Source organism: Lithobates pipiens, unplaced genomic scaffold, assembly GCF_037356315.1.
Source record: "Lithobates pipiens isolate NorthernLeopardFrog02 unplaced genomic scaffold, aLitPip1_a1.2 Scaffold_30, whole genome shotgun sequence".
Taxonomy (NCBI): Eukaryota; Metazoa; Chordata; class Amphibia; order Anura; family Ranidae; genus Lithobates; species Lithobates pipiens.
The window spans coordinates 101,872,956-101,893,947 of record NW_027507791.1 but is presented as its reverse complement, the minus strand read 5'-3'; the positions used below and the strand labels follow the sequence as shown (position 1 = coordinate 101,893,947).

General features: G+C 42.4%; 1 protein-coding gene across 10 annotated transcripts in view; it reads right to left on the bottom strand.

Annotated features, from left to right (window-relative positions):
* Positions 1-20,992, bottom strand: part of RALGAPA1 (Ral GTPase activating protein catalytic subunit alpha 1) — a 368,491-nt gene that overhangs the window by 169,745 nt on the left and 177,754 nt on the right. For all 10 annotated transcript variants that reach the window (XM_077464690.1, XM_077464691.1, XM_077464695.1 and 7 more), the window contains 6 exons: positions 17,416-17,541; positions 17,268-17,326; positions 16,791-16,899; positions 9,303-9,413; positions 9,095-9,163; positions 7,934-8,068 (listed from right to left, as the gene is read on the bottom strand). In XM_077464690.1, coding sequence (XP_077320816.1) covers positions 7,934-8,068; positions 9,095-9,163; positions 9,303-9,413; positions 16,791-16,899; positions 17,268-17,326; positions 17,416-17,541 — 609 coding nt within the window. The remainder of the gene's footprint in view (positions 1-7,933; positions 8,069-9,094; positions 9,164-9,302; positions 9,414-16,790; positions 16,900-17,267; positions 17,327-17,415; positions 17,542-20,992) is intronic.

Here is a 20,992-nt window from a genome sequence, read left to right as displayed (position 1 = left end):
GACTCCCAAACAAAATTGACGTCCTTTTTTTCCCACAAATAGAGCTTTCTTTTGGTGGTATTTGATCACCCCTGCGATTTTATTTTTTGCGCTATAAGCAAAAATAGAGCGACAATTTTGAAAAAAACGCATTATTTTTTACTTTTTGTTATAATAAATATCCCCCAAAAATATATAAAAAAAATTTTTTTTCCCTCAGTTTAGGCCGATGCCTATTCTACATATTTTTGGTAAAAAAAAAAAAGCAATAAGCGATTATTGATTGGTTTGCGCAAAAGTTATAGCGTTTACAAAATAGGGGATAATTTTATGGCATTTTTATTAATTTTTTTTTTTACTAGTAATGGCGGCGATCAGCGATTTTTATCGTGACTGCGACATTATGGCGGACACATCGGACATTTTTGACACATTTTTGGGACCATTGTCATTTATACAGCAATCACTGCTATACAAATGCAGTGATTCCTGTGTAAATGACAATGGAAGTGAAGGGGTTAACCAGTGGGTGGCAGTGTAGGGGTTAAGTGTTCCTAGGGGTGTGTTACTAACTGTTGGGGGCTGGGCTTTCATTTAGTGAACACTGATCTCTGCTCCAATCACATGGAGCAGAGATCAGCGTCAATTGTTGCTAGGCAGAACGGGGAGATGCTGTTTACAATGGCATCTCTCCGTTCAGCCGCCCCGTGAGACGATTGCGGGCTCACGGGGGTCCCGACCGGTGCGCTCACGATGGCAACCCGGCATTAAGGCTGGGTTCACACCACAGCGATGCGGGAACGCCGCGAATCCGCGGCGTTTTCCCGCATCGCATGACTCCCGCCGGCAGTTCACACTGCCCTATGCGAACGGCTGGGAGTGTCAATGAAATGTTAATGACACCCCCAGATCCGTCCGCATATCGCAGTGCGATCTGCAGACTCGCACAGGAATCGGATCGCATGGTGTGAACACCCATGCGATCCGATTCTGTTGCGGACCAAAAAAAGGGTCCCGTGCGAGTTTGCTGCGGGAGCGATGCGAATTCAGCCATACTATCTGTATGGCTGAACTCGCATCGCTACGGAGATCGGATGTGATTTGCACTGCAGTGCGAATCACATCCGGATCTCCCCCCCCCGCAGCAGTGTGAACCCGGCCTAAAGATTGGATGTACCTGTATGCCAATATGCCTGCCCGTGGCATTCTGCCGACGTACATCGGCGTGCGCTGGTCGGGAACTGGTTAATGACCCTCAGATCGGTTCGCAGAGCACAGTGCGAACTGTGAAATGGTGCAGAAATCAGATTGCGTAGGTGGGAACAATTCCAGTGCGGACCAAAAAAAGGGTCCTGCATCATTTTGGTCTGAATACGATGCAAATTCAGCCATACAATCTGTATTGCTGAATTTTCATTGCAAAGACATCCAATGTGATCTGCACAGCAATGCGGTGCGAATCACATGCGATGTCTAACATCGCAATAGTGTGAACCCGGTCTAACAATGCTCAGTGCTTCTGCTTCTACCTGGTACTGGCAGTATTGCTGGCTGATGACTTTCCCTGCACACAGAAGCAAATGGTGTTACCACACAGCTGTTCTGTACAACGAGGAAGTGACTGGAGCTGCTCTGTCCTAGTTCTCTATTATTTCTCAGTGCATTCTGAAAGACTGGAGCATCCAATGCCTCTCCCTCAATGCCCAGCAAACACTTCATAAATGCTTCAATAACACACCATAAAAACTCTAGGTGCTGCTAAGGGTTTGGTTAAAGAGCATCGCCATTGAAATCAGTGGAAGCAGTTGACAAGCGTTGATGCCTCATGAAAGCGACGTGCTGCTTGATTTTTAGCACAACGCAAGACTAGAACTCCTCTGTGAACAGCACTGTGTGGTACTATTGTAATATGAATAGCAAGTGTTGACCGGAGGCTATGAGGCATTAGAAATGCTGAATAAATGTCACATAAACTCATGGTATTGACACGCGTGAATGGGCCCCAGAGAGTTCTATTATCTGATGCAGGAGATGCGCCCACAGACGTCTAGAGGGATTAACTGCAAAGAGACAGTCAGTACAAAAAAGATTTTACTGGCAAGATTTAAACATTGTGGAGGGCTGAGACATGATGCTATATCTATGCATCAAGGGCAGAGAATGTTGGGTGTTTTAGGTTGTGAGAAACGGCAAAAGGAATTAGTACAAATTTTATGATCGTATTCTTAGAGTTGGTGTCTGCCGGCCCTTTAAAGGATTTAAAATGCCAGGAGGCGGGGGCTGGGCTTATGGTCATGTGACCGCCGTAATTAGCTGTCATGGCGGTTCCATAACCAGAAAGCTCCCAATTGCAAGCAGAGAAGGGAGCTTTGGTTACCAAGACAGGAGCGTGCAGGGCACGTGCTCTCGGCACAGCTCTATTGGCGCTACTGAATGCAAATATGCGGCCCTTCGGCACCAAGGCCCGGCTATTTGAGTGAGATAGGCATGAAGAGGTTAAGGTTGCATTCACACCTAAGTATCGCTTTTTTTGGGTGTTTTTTCCAGCGTTTGTATACCGTGTTTTTAAGCATTTGTGTACAGTGTTTTTGAGCGTTGCCATTTTTAATTAGCCAATAGAGAAAAATATAATTAGTTGCCATGTTTTTTAGCTATTTATTTTGCTTTTTTTTATTATTTGTTATTTTTTTTTGTATATGGGCTAGGGTTAAAAGATTAGGGTTAGGGGTTATTTTATTTATTACTAATTACTTAAAATGTATTTTTTTAGGCTAGGGGTTAGTGTTGGGGTTAATATTATGGCTAGGGGTCAATATAAAGGTTGCGGTTAGGGTTTATTTATTTTAGGTACTTGTTTATTGTATTTATTACTTATTATTTTAATTTAATTATTGCATTTGAGCAGAAAAAACACACTAAAATGTTTAAAAACACATGAAACAAGCATCTCAATGCATTTCTATAGACCAAAAACTGATTTAAAAAAAAATGTAAAAAAAAAATGTACCAATCTGCCCAATTCAAACTACAAAAAAAGCTCCAGAACTTTTTTCAGTTTCAGGCGATTGTAGTGGAGATGCGAACCACAAAAACAAGGGCTGCTCCTATTTACATTTGCCCAGCCAATTTCTGAACTACTGGAAGATAACAAACAACTTCAACGGCTGAAGGTGTTCATTTATGTACATGGAGATGCATTTATTTATTGGACAATGCAGTTGGGGGTAGGACCAGGAGTACAATGTGTGCTCTAAAATTAGTGTCTGACAATAATCATGGCACTAGTAATTGATACATTCATGCAAGGCTGGAAAAATCTCCCCCAGGTATTCTTGTGTGCTTAATGTAAATGGCACCCATCAGGCTTGTGGTGAAGTCCTGATCCCAGAAGATCTGTATTGTACCAAATACCTTCCACTTCTTAACCAGTTCCCTTCCTGCTCTTAAGCAAGAGGACAGCCAGGCGGGACTTTCGTCGATCCAGGTGGACGTTATATGATGTCCACCTGGATCCCACCTCACGTGCAGACGAGGCACAAACTCACACTGTATGTGTTCATCGGACACAGCCAATGACTGATCAGTGTACCGTCTCACTGCCGGTACCATGTGACTGATGTCACAAATCACAGCAGATCACATGACAACTGTAAACAAAAGATGGCTTCCTTTCATGCCATCCATTGCGTACAAATGTGTTGCTAGCTGTGGGTGGTCAATGTAATCACATGGTGCAGACAGGGCCAATCACAGCCCATCAGTAACGTTAGATGGGGATAGAGGGACAAGGGATTTTAATGGTGCATATAATAAGATTCTAACTGAGAAAGATGAAAAGTTCGTTTTATCATTTTTAATAAATTCTAAGTTAAAAAACATTTACACAATAAAAAGGTTTACAGTGGTTCACATATATGGTGGTCTGAACAAGCAGATATACTTGGAAAAATATTGTTGCACATTAGCCCGTCATGTTTCGCTGGATTGCTTCTTCAGGGGATGTGCGAACTGTCACATAAATATCAAGATAAAAACTGTATGTGTGTATATATATATATATATATATATATATATATATATATATATATATATATAGATATATATATATAGATATATCTATATCTATATATATATATATATATATATATATATATATATATATAGATAGAGAGAGAGAGAGAGAGAGAGAGAGAGAGAGAGATGAGAATAGACAATGGCTTACATATAAATCAATATATTGATAAAAAGAACATAGCACATGCACAGGACACCAAATAAAGCACGCTTACCCTGCAGACACGTCCACCCAGTAACAACCACTAACCAAACCCTCAGGCTGACCCAAATACCCAGGGGAGGTATCTCGGTGCGGTCACAGAGGGCAAAGAAAACTAAGCTGGGAAATGATGCAAAGTATAAGCAAGGATAAGCATTTATAATAGAACATCCCGATGTATTCATAGAACAACTAGGAAAAAATTTATGAAAAAATGAAATAAATTGCTTGTTACTCACTTAAAATATATTGTAGCAGAGCCTAGGGTGGAGGATGACTTGAAATAGCTTTAATAGGTATTATTAGCAGGATGTAACGCTGGTGATAAAGAAAGATAGGGACAAGAAACAGACGGGGAAAAAAATATGTATAAACCAAAAATAAATATAAATACTATAAAATTTAATTGAAAAAATTACAATTGAAAAAAAGGAAGGGGATAGTTTATTGAGAAAAGAACAAAAAATGGATTACCTCAAAAATAGAGGTATGGAGGGACAATGTCTCTGAAGGGAAATGTAACACTGTATAAAGGTATTAAAGTCTAATATGATTAAACAGAAAAAATAAAGATGCCAAAGGCTATATGCTTTAAATGCCCTCCATCGAGTCGGCGTCTGACGTCACCGACTTGATGCGGACATACAGGCTCCAGTGTGCATGCCCGGGAGACCCAGAGGCCCCATAGACTACAAAGCCCAATACACTTTGTGGCAGTGGTAGGGCGCCAAGTCCCACGGAGACATTAGTGGATCAGTACAATCAACTAAATAAAAAGGCACAAGCAAAATGTGTGTAATTACACACATTTTGCTTGTTCCTTTTTATTTGATTGTACACTTGTAGATATGACGATAGTGACTTTATGTGAATGTTATTTTTTGTTTTTTAGTTGTCCTTTTAGTGGCAGAGCACTCGCAGGACACCTTTACAGGTCATGGTTGTGGGTGGCCCTTTATGCCCTGCCTGGTTCACCACCCCGCTGTTTTATCTGCCCTTATGTGATCCACCCCATTACCCACTGGCTTCCCTGTTCCTGGGGATTTGCTCTCAGTGTTCATACGGACACCCAGGGCACTATGTGATTAATTTCACCCTGTGCCCGATTAGCGTCGCTCATGCCAGGGATCCCTCACCCGTGGTTACGCTAATCGTTTCCTCTTTACAGTATTTCCATCTGCTGTTATTTACCATCACTTTTCCTACTCCCCATTGGCCTGTGGCATGTTCAGGGATGGTCCCTTTCTGGCCATGATATCCACTGATGTCTCCATCGGGGCCCCCCCACTGCAACAAAGCGTATTGGGCTTTGTAGTCTATGGGGCCTCTGGGTCTCCTGAGCATGCGCACTGGCGTCAGACACCGACTTGATGGAGGCATTTAAAGCCAGACTTTTTGGAAGTTTAGTCGTCAGAACCAGAGGATATGACTTTGTTTAACTATTGCAATTGTTGGTAAGCCTTCTATTGATTTTCTTCCCTTCACTGAATCTGACGTTTACCCATCCATATAACCTTTGGCATCTTTATTTTTTCTGTTTAATCATATTACACTGCAATCCCTTCATACATTGTTACATTTCCCTTCGGATACATTGTCCCTCCATACCTCTATTTTTGAGGTACTCCATTCTTTGTTCTTTTCTCAATAAACTACCCCTTCCTTTTTTTCAATTGTAATTTTTTCAATTAAATTATATAGTATTTATATTCTCCCATCTCCGTTTCTTGTTCCTATCTTCTTTATCACCAGCGTTACATCCTGTTAATAATACCTAGCAGGCTATTTCAAGTCATTCTCCACCCTAGGCTTTGCTACAATATATTTTAAGTGAACAATAAGCAATTTATTTCATTTCTTCATTTATTTTTTCCTAGTTGTTCTACGAATACAGCAGGATGTTCTATTATAATATAAAACTTATCCTTGCTTATACTTTTCATCATTTACAAGCTTGGTTTTCTTTGCCCTCTGTGACTGTACCGAGACACCTCCACTGGGTATTTGGGTCACGCTAAGGGTTTGGTTAGTGGTTGTTACTCGGTGGACGTGTCCGCAGGTAAGCGTGCTTTATTTGGTGTCCTGCCTGTGCCATGTTCTTTTTATCAATATATTAATTTATATATGTATGCCATTGTCTATTTAGTCATTGTTTCTTTTTGTCTCCATATATATATGCAGTTTATCTTAAAATTTATGTGACAGTTCGCGCATCCCACTAAACATGTCGGGCTAATGTGAAACAATATTTTTCCAAGTATACCTGCTTGTTCAGACCACCATATATGTGAACCAGTGTAAACATTTTTATTGTGTAAACGTTTAACTTGGAATTTATTAAAAATTATACAAACTTTTCATCTTTCTCAGTTAGAATCTTATTATATGAACCATTAAAATCCCTTGTCCCTCTATATCCATTTATTGTCTATTTCTGGGATGTGGTGCCAACCCTTAAGGCTGGGTTCACACCACAGCGATGCGGGAACGCTGCGAATCCGCGGCGTTTTCCCGCATCGCATGCCTCCCGCCGGCAGTTCACACTGCCCTATGCGAACGGCTGGGAGTGTCAATGAAATGTTAATGACACCCCCAGATCCGTCCGCATATCGCAGTGCGATCTGCACACTCGCACAGGAATCGGGTGTTCACACCATGTGATCCGATTCTGCTGCGGACCAAAAAAAGGGTCCCGTGCGAGTTTGCTGCGGGGGCGATGCGAATTCAGCCATACTATCTGTATGGCTGAACTCGCATCGCTACGGAGATCGGATGTGATTTGCACTGCAGTGCGAATCACATCCGGATCTCCCCCCGCAGCAGTGTGAACCCAGCCTAAGAGTGTTCTAACTATAACCGGACCAAATCCATGTATGTCCATCAGTAACATGTAATTAGCTCTGGCCCATTACAGCTAATCACAACAAAACAAATGGAATTAATTTCATTCCGTGAAATGCTTGCTTATAGCAATGAAATTCACTGCTTTATGCACTCAGAATTTGTAAGACAGGGGTGCCAAACCAGTGGCTAAGGGGCCTGATGTGGCTAGTGACCTCCTGCTCTGTGATGAAATAGAATACTGTTATTAATAGTAAGTTTATTACTAAAATCACAGTGTATATATGGGAATATCTGTTCTGCAGTGGCTACTGGGCTGCTTTCAAACTGATCCGTAGGTGCAGAGCAGTTACCTGCACTGAGCCATATGCCCCTTTCACACAGTCAGCCCGACCCAATTGGACCCTCCATTCACCTCTAAGGAGTATCAGATGTAAATGGACTTGTGTCCGTTTACAAACGCTTACCTCCAATCCAATTTGCAAAAAGAAAAAAAAAAGTAGAGTGGACTCTATAGAGTAGAGTGGGCTGCCATACACCCGCTCTGCTCATTGTGGCCCGTGACCGGTTACCAAGTCGCTTAGGTGGCCCTCGCTCTTCAAAAGGTTGGGCTACCCTGGTGTAAGAAAAATGTAATTAAATTCTGATCACTTACCCAGAGTAGTACAATTTTACTATGGTAACATATTGCTCTGGTCACAGTATGTTAAAAAAAAAAAAAAGTTAAATAAGTAACAATATATATATATAAAAATAAAAAAAAGAACTTTTCTTTTAAGTAAACATGCAATAAATAACTGGATATTACATTAGATAAAACAGTCAAATTCACTTTACCTTATATGCGCAGTTCAACACAGAATTCTCCCTTCCCTGATTTTCAGTGCCAACATGCCGCACTGGCTTTAGTAATACTGATAAGGGCAGTGCCATTATCCAATCCAGGAGCGAAAGCAGCAAGGACACCACCAACTGCAAAAAGAGCATTACAATAACAGTTCAGTAGATCAAATTAGTGCAGGGACAAGATCATGTAGTGTTCAGGAGAAGATGCCAAACTGCAAACCCCCACCCCCCTCGCCCCAGATGTATGAGGAATATGTCAGCAAAAATCCCTCTCTAGCCAAAATTATTCCCAAACAAAATACCCCCAGCTCAAATCCTCTCCCTTCCCAAATGCTAAGCTGACAGTAGTAGTGATAACTGCTGTCACTACACTTGTCAGCTAGTAGCAGCAGGAACTCTCCATGTGGCCCCCCTCCCCCACCTCACATGATTCCAGCGCCTGAGGCAGCTGGCCCTCCTGCTATACCCCCCACGGTCCCAAATCCCAGCCCTGTATCAAAATACATGCAACTCCAGCATACATTCATATTTAATGAGTATATTTAATCGGTACATGGATAGCATTATCATATAAATACAAACCCCAACATACAATCGCATGCATGAAGTGCGTGCACAGCAATATCACATGAGCACAGACCCCAACACATACCCTTATTTTTTAAGTTTATGCACATCCTCATCAGTATAAATTTAAAATGATAGTGCTGTAATGGCATTCAACAAATGTTTTTATATTGTTATTGCATTTTAATCTCATAATCACATTATTCCATGGAATCTTTTTTGTATTTGAGCTGCTCCTTATTCTTTACATAAGTTTGGGTGAAGTTGATATGTGTAGAGGCGGGCTCCTGAAGAGCACACGCTATGTGTTTTTCAAAATTTAACTTTACCCAAACTACAGTTTGGTTTGGGTCTATTTGCCTAAATTTGACTTCTGTGTCAGTCTGACTGGGCTGTGAGATGTTCAGCCTGGCCACAGAGCGGCGCTGTCTCTGGTGGCAGGCGTGGAACTATGGTCTGGTTGGGTGTTTAATTTACTCTCTCTTTGAGTCAGGTCAGTGGCCCTCTCGCTGTGCCCTCTGGGAGAGGGTATTTGTTCAATTTACGAAACACAGAATGCAAACACATATGCCCTTCAATACTGACCCGTTTATCTTGTTCATAGGATGAGGTTTCTGCAGTTGGTAAAAGGTGAGTCACAGTGGCCAACAGAATCTGTTAGAACAGCAAAGCACAACACATGTATAATTCAATAAAAACACAAGAATGATTTACCTAAACCATCTGACACAAGAGTAACCCCCTCCTTGCAACATGTATTACAGGTATACAAGTGGGAGTGATTGGCACCTACCTCTATGATTTTCAGTGGGTAGTCCTGATGGCATATTTGCAATTGCGTGACATAGCTAAGGAGCACATTCAGAACACTACATGCTACTTGTGCAACCACTTTGTTAGGAAACTGAAACACAATAATAAATTTACCATTAAGTTGAAGATAAAAAAAAATTACAAATCATATTTTTAGTACAAAAATAATGTACAATGTATACACCGACCAAGTTCAGCCTGTTGTATGTGGATTAATTTGTCCAACTTTACAGAAAATAGAGATTACAAGACAAAGGATGGGAAAAACAAAAGTCAGAGGTGGACTACATACTTCTGACACAGTCTTTTTCATTCCTCTCGCTGCTTGTAAAAGCAATCCAGCAACTAATTAGCCACTAGGATTTCTTTTACAAGAGAGCCAACTGCCAGCGCTAAAAAAAACGAAAAAAACAAACTGTACCGGTATGATGCCTGTAGCTGCAGGCATCATGCCAGTATAACCACTTGGAAGTCCAACGACGTTGCTGGTCAGCAAGTCATTAAAAGCATTCTTTTAATTAGTGCTGGGGGGACAGATGAAATGGGCAGAGGACAGTCCGTGGGGGGGGGGTTTCAGAGCAGGCATTTTATGTAGTGGGGGGGGGGGGAGCGGTGGGTGAACGGTAGAGAGGCGGCGGCGGAGAGGGTGGGTGTAATTTTAGCTAAATAACTCTGATCAGTGGCTTGTTAGCCACTAATTAGAGATATTGTTTTGTTCAGAACAGTCTGATGAACATTTCTGATATAAGTTTATGGTCACTGAAGTGACCATGAGCTTATAACAGAGCAGGAACGTAGGTCCATACGGGCTTGGCCACCTGCAGGCACTTCTGTAGGTACGGCGAACGGACCTGGCAGTAAAAGGGTTAAGGAATGTGATGCGATCACTGAGGTGAGCATAGATACAGAAGACATTTCAAATATTATATTTATTGTACAAATATATAGGTTTGCATATGGCCTGCATACGCCTAGCAAAGGTGTGTTTGGTATTGGGAAAACCAAACGTACCTTTGCTAGGCATATACAGGACCACCTACATCATATTGAGGTGGGCCTCTTGTATACGTGCATATGCAAACATGTAGGTTTACAAAACAGCTATGATCCAACAGTGACTCCATTCTATACTTTAGAGAAAATTCCTCAGAACCCACAGGGAGGGGATTTTGATAAGCTGATCCTAAAACAAGAAGCCAAATGGATTTATAATCAAAAAGCCACAGTGTTACCCAAGCTCAAGACAGCTCTTACCTTCAAACCTTTTTTTTAGAAGTGTGATACCCCATTTATCTTTGGTTCAGTACTTTCTGGGTTGAACTATTTTTCTATTGTTATCTTCGTCAAATTACACATGAGTTTGGGTTATACCATGTGAGTTTACATGCAGCCTATTATCTGTAACAATCTGTTTTTGAAGCATGTGTATCTATAGGGATACTTGCTATATAGAGTATATCACAAAAGTGAGTACACACCTGGGACATATGTCATATCTTTTCATGTGACAACACTGAAGAAATTACACTTTGTTACAATGTAAAGTAGTGAGTGTACAGCTTGTATAATGGCGTAAATTTGCTGTCCCCTCAAAATAACTCAACACACAGCCATTAATGTCTAAACCACTGGCAACAAATGTGAGTACACCCCTAAGTGAAAATGTCCAAATTGGGCCCAAAGTGTCATTTTCCAGCACCGCCTTAAACCTTATGGGCATGGAGTTCACCAGAGCTTCACAGGATGACACTGGAGTTCTCTTCCACTCCTTCATGATGACATCACGGAGCTGGTGGATGTTAGAGACCTTGCGTTCCTCCACCTTCCATTTAAGGATGCCCCACAGATGCTCAATAGGGTTTAGGTCTGGAGACATGCTTGGCCAGTCCATCATCTTTACCCACATGTTCTTTTGCAAGGCAGTGGTCATCTTGGAGGTGTGTTTGGGGTTGTACTGTCGGAATACTGCCCTGCGGCCCACTCTCCCAAGGGAGGGGGATCATGCTCTGCTTCAGTATGTCACAGTTAATGTTGGCATTCATGTTTCCCTCAATGATCTATAGCTCTCCAGTGCCGGCAGCACTCATGCAAAACCAGACCATGACACTCCCACCACCATGCCTGACTGTAGGCAAGACACACTTGTCTTTGTACTCCTCACCTGGTTGCTGCCACACATGCTTAAAATCATTTGAATCAAATAAGGTTATCTGGGTCTCATCAGACCACAGGACATGGTTCCAGTAATCCTTAGTCTGCTCATCTTCAGAAAACTGTTTGCAGGCTTTCCTGTGTTTCATCCTTAGAACAGGCTTCCTTTTGGGATGACAGCCATGCAGACCAATTTGATGCAGTGTGCGACGTATGGTCTGAGCACTGACAGGCTGACCCCCCACCCCTTCAACCTCTGCAGCAATGCTGGCAGCACTCATACGTCTATTTCACAAAGACAACCTCTGGATATGACGCTCACCATGTGCACTCAACTCCTTTGGTTGACCATAGCCAAGCCTGTTCTGAGTGGAACCTGTCCTGTTAAACCACTGTATAATCTTGGCCACCATGCTGCAGCTTAGTTTCAAGGTCTTGGCAATTTCCTTATAGCCTAGGCCATCTTTATGTAGAGCAACACTTCTTTTTTTAAGATCCTCAGAGAGTACTTTACAATGAGGTGCCATGTTGAGCTTCCAGTAACCAGTATGAGAGAGTGAAATCGATAACACCAAATTTAACACATCTGCTCCCCCTTCACACGTGAGACCTTATAACACAAATGAGTCACATGACTCTGGGGAGGGAAAATGGCTAATTGGGCCCAACTCACTTTTGTTGCCAGCGGTTTAAACATTAATGGCTGTGGGTTTGGTTATTTTGAGGGGGACAGCAAATTGACACTGTTATACAAGCTGTACACTCACTACTAATTGTAGGCAAGTGTCATTTCTTCAGTGCTGTCACATAAAAAGATAAAATAAAATATTTATAAAAATGTGTTGTCACATGAAAAGATATGATAAAATACAGTAAAACCTTGGAATTTAGTTCTGGAAACATACTTGTAATCCAAAGCACTTGTATAAGCGTTTCCCCATAAGAAATAATGGAAACTCAGATGATTCATTCCTCAACTATTTATTCATAGGTGCTTCAGTTTATAGTCCATATGGGGGGATGTGGGGGATTATTTGGATGGTAAATATGAGGGGCTAGGTGAAGGTTGTGGTGCATGGGGAGGGGTTGCCATTTGGCGACTCATTAACATATAGTGTGATGTCTGTATAGGGTTGCGTGTGTGATGCAGGCAATAGTGGGAGGTGGGAAGTTGTACGTGCATGTGGTGAATGGAGGGGGGGGGGGGGGGGGGGTGACTATATGTGGAATAGTTGGTTGTTGTCTGGTTGAGGGTATTGGTAGGTGTGGCAGTCTCTGCCATGACCCGCCAATGCACATTATGTTTTCTATATATGTATGGTATCATCCTGTGCTGGACTAGTTATGCACCTCCACATATTCATCCAATGCTGGAATTGGAAGGACCAGCAGTAGTGACCGTTGGACCCACTGGATTTAGTCATTTGGTTACACCCAGAAATTTATGACTGCCATCATATACACCAATGGTCTATTCTATATGGATGTTCAGTGTTTTAATATTCCAGATATACATGTGAGCCTTATTCCGCTCAAAGTGTGATCCGATGTCTGCCAGACTTGGTCGATAGATCTGACACTATTGACTATAGTGGTGTGAAAAAGTGTTTGCCCCCTTCCTCATTTCCTGTTCCTTTGCATGTTTGTCACACTTAAGTGTTTCGGAACATCAAACCAATTTAAACAATAGTCAAGGACAACACAAGTAAACACAAAATGCAATTTGTAAATTAAGGTGTTTATTATTAAAGGTGAAAAAAAATCCAAACCATCATGGCCCTGTGTGAAAAAGTGATTGCCCCCTAAACCTAATAACTGGTTGGGCCACCCTTAGCAGCAACAACTGCAACCAAGCGTTTGTGATAACGTGCAATGAGGCTTTTACAGCGTCCTGGAGGAATTTTGGCCCACTCATCTTTGCAGAATTGTCCTAATTCAGTTACATTAGAGGGTTTTTGAGCATGAACGGCCTTTTTAAGGTCATACCACAACATCTCAATAGGATTCAGGTCAGGACTTTGGCTAGGCCACTCCAAAGTCTTCATTTTGTTTTTCTTCAGCCATTCGGTGGTGGACTTGCTGGTGTGTTTAGGATCATTGTCCTGCTGCAGAACCCAAGTTCGTTTCAGCTTGAGTACACGAACAGATGGTCGGACATTCTCCTTCAGGATCTCTTGGTAGACAGCAGAATTCATAGTTCCTTTTATCACGGCAAGTCTTCCAGGTCCTGAAGCAGCAAAACAGCCCCAGACCATCACACTACCACCACCATATTTTACTGTTGGTATAATGTTCTTTTTATGAAATGCAGTGTTCCTTCTACGCCAGATATACTTGGACACACACCTTCCAAAGAGTTCCACTTTTGTCTCATCGGTCCACAGAATGTTGTCCCAAAAGTCTTGGGGATCATTAAGATGTGTTGTGGAGAAATTGAGACGAGCTTTGATGTTCTTTTTGCTCAGCAGTGGTTTTCTCCTTGGAACTCTGCCATGCAGGCCATTTTTGCCCACTCTTTTCCTGATGGTGGAGGCATGAACGCTGACCTTAACTGAGGCAAGTGAGGCCTGCAGTTCCTTGGACGTTGTTGTGGGGTCTTTTGTGACCTCTTGGATGAGTCGTTGCTGCGCTCTTGGGGTAATTTTGGGCGGCCGGCCACTCCTGGGAAGGTTTACCACTGTTCCATGTCTTCGCCATTTGTGGATAATGGCTCTCACTGTGGTTCGCTGGATTCCCAAAGCTTTGGAAATGGCTTTATAACCCTTTCCAGACTGATAGATCTCAATTACTTTCTTTCTCAACTGTTCCTGAATTTCTTTGGGTCTCGGCATGATGTGTAGCTTTTAAGGATCTTCTGGTGGACCTTACTGTGTCAAGCAGCTCCTATTTAAGTGATGCCTTGATTGTGAACAGGTGTGGCAATAATCAGGCCTGGGTGTGGCTAGAGAAATTGAACTCAGGTGTGGACAACCACAGTTATAGTATGTTTTAACAAGGGGGGCAATCACTTTTTCACACAGGGCCATGATGGTTTGGATTTTTTTTCACCTTTAATAATAAACACCTTCATTTACAAATTGCATTTTGTGTTTACTTGTGTTGTCCTTGACTATTGTTTAAATTGGTTTGATGTTCCGAAACACTTAAGTGTGACAAACATGCAAAGGAACAGGAAATGAGGAAGGGGGCAAACACTTTTTCACACCACTGTATATGGGGTAGTGGCCTGGTCCCCCACTTTTCTGGAAGCTACATATACCTAGAGATTTCTGTAATTGGTAAGCACAATATTTATATAAAATTTCTTTGTTGTTTGTTAATGTCTGGTATGAAAAATGATAAACGCAACAGTAGAATTTTTGTGATTGTAATGATGTTCTCTCTGAATTCAATTGATAAATTTAGATGCATATTGAGATTCCCTGAAGAGTTATATCTCTGTGAAACGCGTTGGATGCCCAAGAATCCTTAAAGTTTTTGCTGGGAATAAGTATCATTACTGGCAATATGTCTTAGGCTGTTCACATATTTATATATTATCTTTTATGATGTTTTTATTTATATTTGTACAATAAATATATTTCAAACTTCTACTGTATATGCTCACCTCCTTTTAAAGTCCTTGCCTTGCATGGGAGAGATACACTCTTTCCTTTTCCTCTTGTTACTAATTGTACTACTGTTCATATCGTAACAATATGGCAGTGCCAGCTTATAACACCACCTATTCAAAATTTTTAAAAATCTTTAAAGAGGGACTCCAGAGAAGTTCGACTCTTTTAGCCCCTGTACACACGGTCGGAGATTTCGACATCCAAATCCGTCGGATTTTGTCCGTCGGATCTTGTCCGAAACTGTTGCATACACACGGTCGGACTAAGTTGTCGAAAAATTCGATCATTCAGAACGGGGTGACGTAATTTCGTTACGATGGGACTAGGTTCAGGCTAGTAGCCAATAGCTTTGATGTAGGAATTTGATCTGAGCATGCGTGGCACTTGGTCCGATCAAAATTCTCTACACATGATCGAAGTATGTCCGATCGAACCAGTTGGTCGGGAAATATTTCCAACAAGTTGGAAAATTGGGTCCGACGGAATCAGTCCGATGCATACCACACACAGTCGGATTATCCAACAACACGGTCCGATAGGACACATTCCGACGGATTCTCCGACCGTGTGTACAAGGGCTTAGAGTGGCCTATTACCAGCTATCTGGCAGTTTTAGAAGCAGAGAGGGCAGCTTTTATGTAACGTAGCTGAAATAAATCTAAGGATGTTTATTCTGTAGCCATTTAAAGCAGAGTTTAAAGTGGAAGTAAACTCCCCTATCGTTTTCAGCCAAGGAAGCTGCCATCTTTGCCTCTGTTTAATCTTCAACTGCTATGGTGCTGCACATGTGATTCGTTATGACACCAGCCATTGGATGGTTTGATAGTTTGGCTGAGAGCACAGCCAATATGCAGTTAGCATTCCCGGCATGCCTTTTTTTTAAACTGTTTAAATCGATGGGTTTACTTCCACTTTAAAGCCCCATACACACTATCAGATTTTCTGCTGAGTTTTTCCTTCAGATTTAACAAAACCATATAATATGAGGTCAAACCTTAGGAGTTTCAATTTGTATGCAATCAGGTAGGCCCTTCTACTACATGGTTTTGGTAAATCTGAAGCAAAAACTCAGCAGAAAATCTGATAGTGTATATGGGGCTTAAGACTGGGTGAATTTTTTTTTTTTTTTTTTAAGTCAGCAGCTAGAAATACTGCAGTTGATGATTTTTAATAGAAGGATGCTTACCTGTCCAGGGAGGCCACAATGTCAGCACCCCAAGCCAACCCTTCCATCGGCTCCGGGTGGATGCTCCAGCATCCTTACCAAGGGAAACAGGAAGTGAAGCTTTGCTGCTTCACAGCCTGTTTCTTACTGCGGATGTGCGAGTTGCCCTTTCTGAATCATCCCACTGTCTTCTGGTACCCGTGTGTCTCCCAGAAGGCAGCGGGGGGTGGTAGGAGAAGAGGCCGGAAGTTTTGTTGATCACTGGGGAGAATCCACTTTTGGGTGGAACTCTGCTTTAAGTGCAAACAGTGCTTTACCTGTTTTTTCTCAAGCGAGTCAGGCAATCACTGGAAGTATGACAAGGTAAAAGCTGTCATCCACCACGGGAGCAATGACTGGATGTGTCACCAACCTCAGTCTAGGAATGACAGTAACTACTGTGAGGGGAGTTCTTCAGTTCTGTCATCTGTGTATTTCCTTGTATGTGTTACAGTTAGAAAAAAAAATTTATTTTGGTATTATTTGATTTTTTTCTTACTTTGAGGGAGACACAGATGACATTAAGTGCTTCTTTAATTTGCGGGTGGTGGGTCTGGTTTACAAGTTCCTCGCACATCCAGATTCCTAAACTGCACAATGCTACACATCTGTAATAGAGAAAAATAAATTACTATGATGCACAAAACAGCTCAGTTCTCCCCTGTTTGACCATGTATACTAGTCACACAGCCTCTGATCATCCGCCAGTTGTGCCATAAGTAGTTTACTGTAGCTTATGATAGCCAGGAATCTCAGCATTTAAAGGCATTATATATTGCATTTTCCCCCCAGGAGCAAATTAAATTATGCTCTATAGTTTTCCTTGCCTTCCTCTGGATCAACTGTGGATACAGGATTGTGTATATGGAGGGATATGGAGGGATTCTATTTGTTTTTTTATAATTATTTAAGGTGAATGGATTTTTTCCAACCTGACCAACTATGTCCCCACAGTCCACGTATGTTTTATCTGTACCTGGCTGGCCCAGATGGCTCTTCTCGAGCTGAGCTCAACACAGTCTTGATGGTGAGCTCCTGCAATAAAGAGAAAAAAAATAAAGACATCTAAGGCACAGAGAACAGTGATAATGTATAATTCTTTATCTTTTATGTGGAAACATTACCTTAACATCTGTGAACTGTGACATTACGATTTCAGAGCTGCCAGGATGTAGAGCTGGGAGCTCCTGGTAGAGGTTGGGAAAACAGACCAAAGATCCCAAAAGCACCTGGGCTTCAACACGTGGTGCCTATGAATAAAGAAATAATTAACTGAAGAGACAAGTATGAGTTGTACAATGACCTATGTTACGGCCTATCCAAACCCAAAAAATTATTATATTACAGCTTACTAGCATTAGATGTTGTGGCTGAATTTGCTCAGTTGGTGGCGATTCGGTGATGTGATTTCTACTAAAGGGGCAGATCTGAGGTCAGACGAGCAGATCCTTTCCTTCAGCAGAATCATGTGACCAAATGCCATGGCAGTGCTCACTATCTCCAATAAGTAGCATCTTGTTTGGAGGAGTTAGACATTTCATCCATTTCATTATCCCTTACTGATGTTTTCAAGCAAAGCCACTACTGTTTGCTAACACAACTATCACATAACTAACGTAACTATAAAGGTGGCTTCTGAATGTTCATAAAATGCTAGCGTCCATTAATTTAGTCAAACTGTTTTGCTATAACTAGCCAAACTGCTTCTTGTCAGCACAAGATTTTTCACATGTTCTATAACATATATGTTATGTTCCATTTGGCAATAATTCCTAAAGCCCAAGGAAAAATATTCAGGAAAGCTCCAGGAAAATATTTAAATTCAAAAAGTGCATTCGTTACCATACTCCATAGTCTTGATCCCAAATACCTCTTACCAAGCCCTCCTGCAGTGTAATGGAACAACGTCATAGTAACTTCCATGAACAAAGCTAAAAATAGTATTGTTTCATCATACCTGTAAAATCCTTTTCTTTGAGTACATAATGGGACACAGAGTCAGGCTAATATTCATTACCTGCTGGGACATCCCAGAGCAATAGCCTTGAGGGGAGGGAGACACCCTGCCAAACAATAGCCATCAATCCTCGGCTGCTCGAACATCCACTTGATAAAATGTTGTGAACGTATCAGGACCAGGTAGCAGCCTTACAAATCTGAGCCACAGATACCTGATGGTGAAAAGCTCAGGAGGTTCCTACACCCCTGGTAGAATGAGCTCTCACCCTAAAGGGAGGAGCTTTATGTTTCAGACCGTAGGCCTGAATGACCAATTGATAGACCCCAATTGGCAATGGAAGCCTTGGAATCTGCCTTCCCCTTCTTGGGTCCTTTTGGTAGGAGTCTGATCCTCGTATTTCCGCAGATCTAGACAAATAAACCTTGACTGCCCAGACAACGTCCAGTGAATGCACTCGTCTCTGTTCTGCCGAGCGAGGCTGAGAGAAAAAAGAAGGTAAAATAATGTCCTGATTTAAATGAAAAGCTGACGCCACTTTTGGCAAAAAGAATGGAACAGGTCGTAACATGACCCTGTCGTAGTGAAGGATCAAGTATGGTTCCCTGCACGAAAGGGCCACCAACTCCGACACCCTTCTAGCCAAGGTGATGGCCACCAGGAAGGCTAGCTTGCATGACAGCAAGTCTAATGGAATTTCTGTAACACAGACAGCACCAAGTTCAAGTCCCAAGGACACAAAGGTGACCTAATGTGGGGAAGCAAGAGAGTTGCCCCCTGGATAAAAGGTTTGGATCAGTGAATGGGAGGCTAAAGGCCTTTAGAAGAATACTGATAGGGCCGAATGTTGACCCTAATTGTACCAATTTTATTTCCACAGCTGACTGTAGAAAAGGGAGAATTCTCCCAATCACATATTTCCAAGGAGGCAATATTGCTTGGTGTGAAGCCTTAAAATAAGTCTTCCAGAACTTATGATAGATCTTCCTAGTGACAGCTTTTCTAGCAATCACTAGGGTAGACACCATAGTCCTTTAACAGCTTCAATAGCCATGCCTTCAAATTTAGAGACTGTAAACTGGGGTGGAATATAGGACCTTGAGACAGTAGATCGGGGCGATGTGGAAGTGTCCATGGCCCGTCTATTGTCAAGCTCACAAGCTCCGGGAACCAGGGCCTTCAGGGGCCAGGCTGGTGCCACCAGAATGACTGGAACCACCTCTCTCCGCATCCTGCGCAACAAATGTGGAAGGAGAGGGATCTCTACTTCCAGGATATGGGCTGCCGACAGAATCAGCACATGTTCCTCTGCCCAGGCTAGTATGTGGTTCACCTCCTTCAGAGCTGAACAACTCCTGGTATTGCCTTGGTGGTTTATATAGGCAATTGCAGTGGTATTGTCGGACTGAACCCTGATAGGGTAGTCCTGAAGCTACACCGTCTAGGACCGTAGGGCCAGACATACTGCCCGTAATTCCAGGATGTTGATGGGCAGGATCTGTTCTGTTCAAATGGAGGGTTGTCTGGTGCCCCTTATCTGACGCACCTGAACCTTCAGGGCACAGATCCTTACAGGTGGCAAGAATACTCTTGCTTGAACCATTTCTAGGATCAGACCTAAATAATTTAGACTTTAAGCTGGTTTCAAGGCTGACTTTTCAGCATTTATGATCCAGCCTAAGCTTTTCAAATACCGCACTGTGCATATTATTATACTCTATCCTAGAGCCTGTAATGAGTGATCTCTGAGCAGGAGGTCGTCCAGATACCCGAGCACCAGGATCCTATGGGCCCTTAAAAGACAGTAGTGGTGCTAGGACCTTTGTGAACACCTAGGGAGCTGTAGCAGGCCCGAAGTGAAGAGCCACGAAATGAAAATGACGCTCCTCTACTGCAAAACGTAGTAACCTCTGATGAGGCTGAAAGATAGGTATGTGTAAATGTACATCTCTTATAAATCGATGGAAAGAAAGTCTCCCCTCTGGAGTCAGGCTACTACTGAGCAGACAGACGCCATCCGAAAGGACTGTATCAGTAGATACCCGTTCAGGGATCTAAGGTCCAAAATGGGCCTTATGTCCCTATTTGGTTTCTGAACCGTAAACAGGTTTGAGTAAAACCCTGTGCCTCTTTCGGATACAGGAACCTCTACAATCACTCCTTAATGTACTAGATGATCTAGTGCCTGAAGCAATAAGTTTCTTTTTGGAAGATCCAAGGGAACACTGGATCTTTAAATCCCCCCCCCCCCCGCACACACACACACACACACACACACACATAATTCCAGCTTGTAACCACAAGATATAATTGAGATGACCGACTTGACCAGAATTGTTGTTCTCCAAATGTCCGCAAAGTGCAGCAGCCTTTCCACCCACTCGATGGAGTGGGGGCATCCCCTCAAAAAGGAACGCTTGATGCTGGGTTTAGAAGAATTTTTGAACCAGGGCTTCTTCTGGCCCTGTGGCCTCCTGGCCCTAGCGCCCTGTTGGCGGCGGAACCGCCTTGACGCTGAGACATTTGAGGAAGCCGCCACTGAGGTTTTAAACAAGGGACATCTGGTGCTTTTCTTGACAGGGAGTAGAGAACTCTTTCCTCTCCGGAAATCGTTTGGATATATTTGTTCAAATGATCACCAAAATAAACGTTCCCCATAAAAAAGGGAAACCTGACAATTTTTAAAAGGAAGCTCGGCTGACCATTTAAGCCACAAAAGTCTGCGCATATGTGCAGACAAGAGA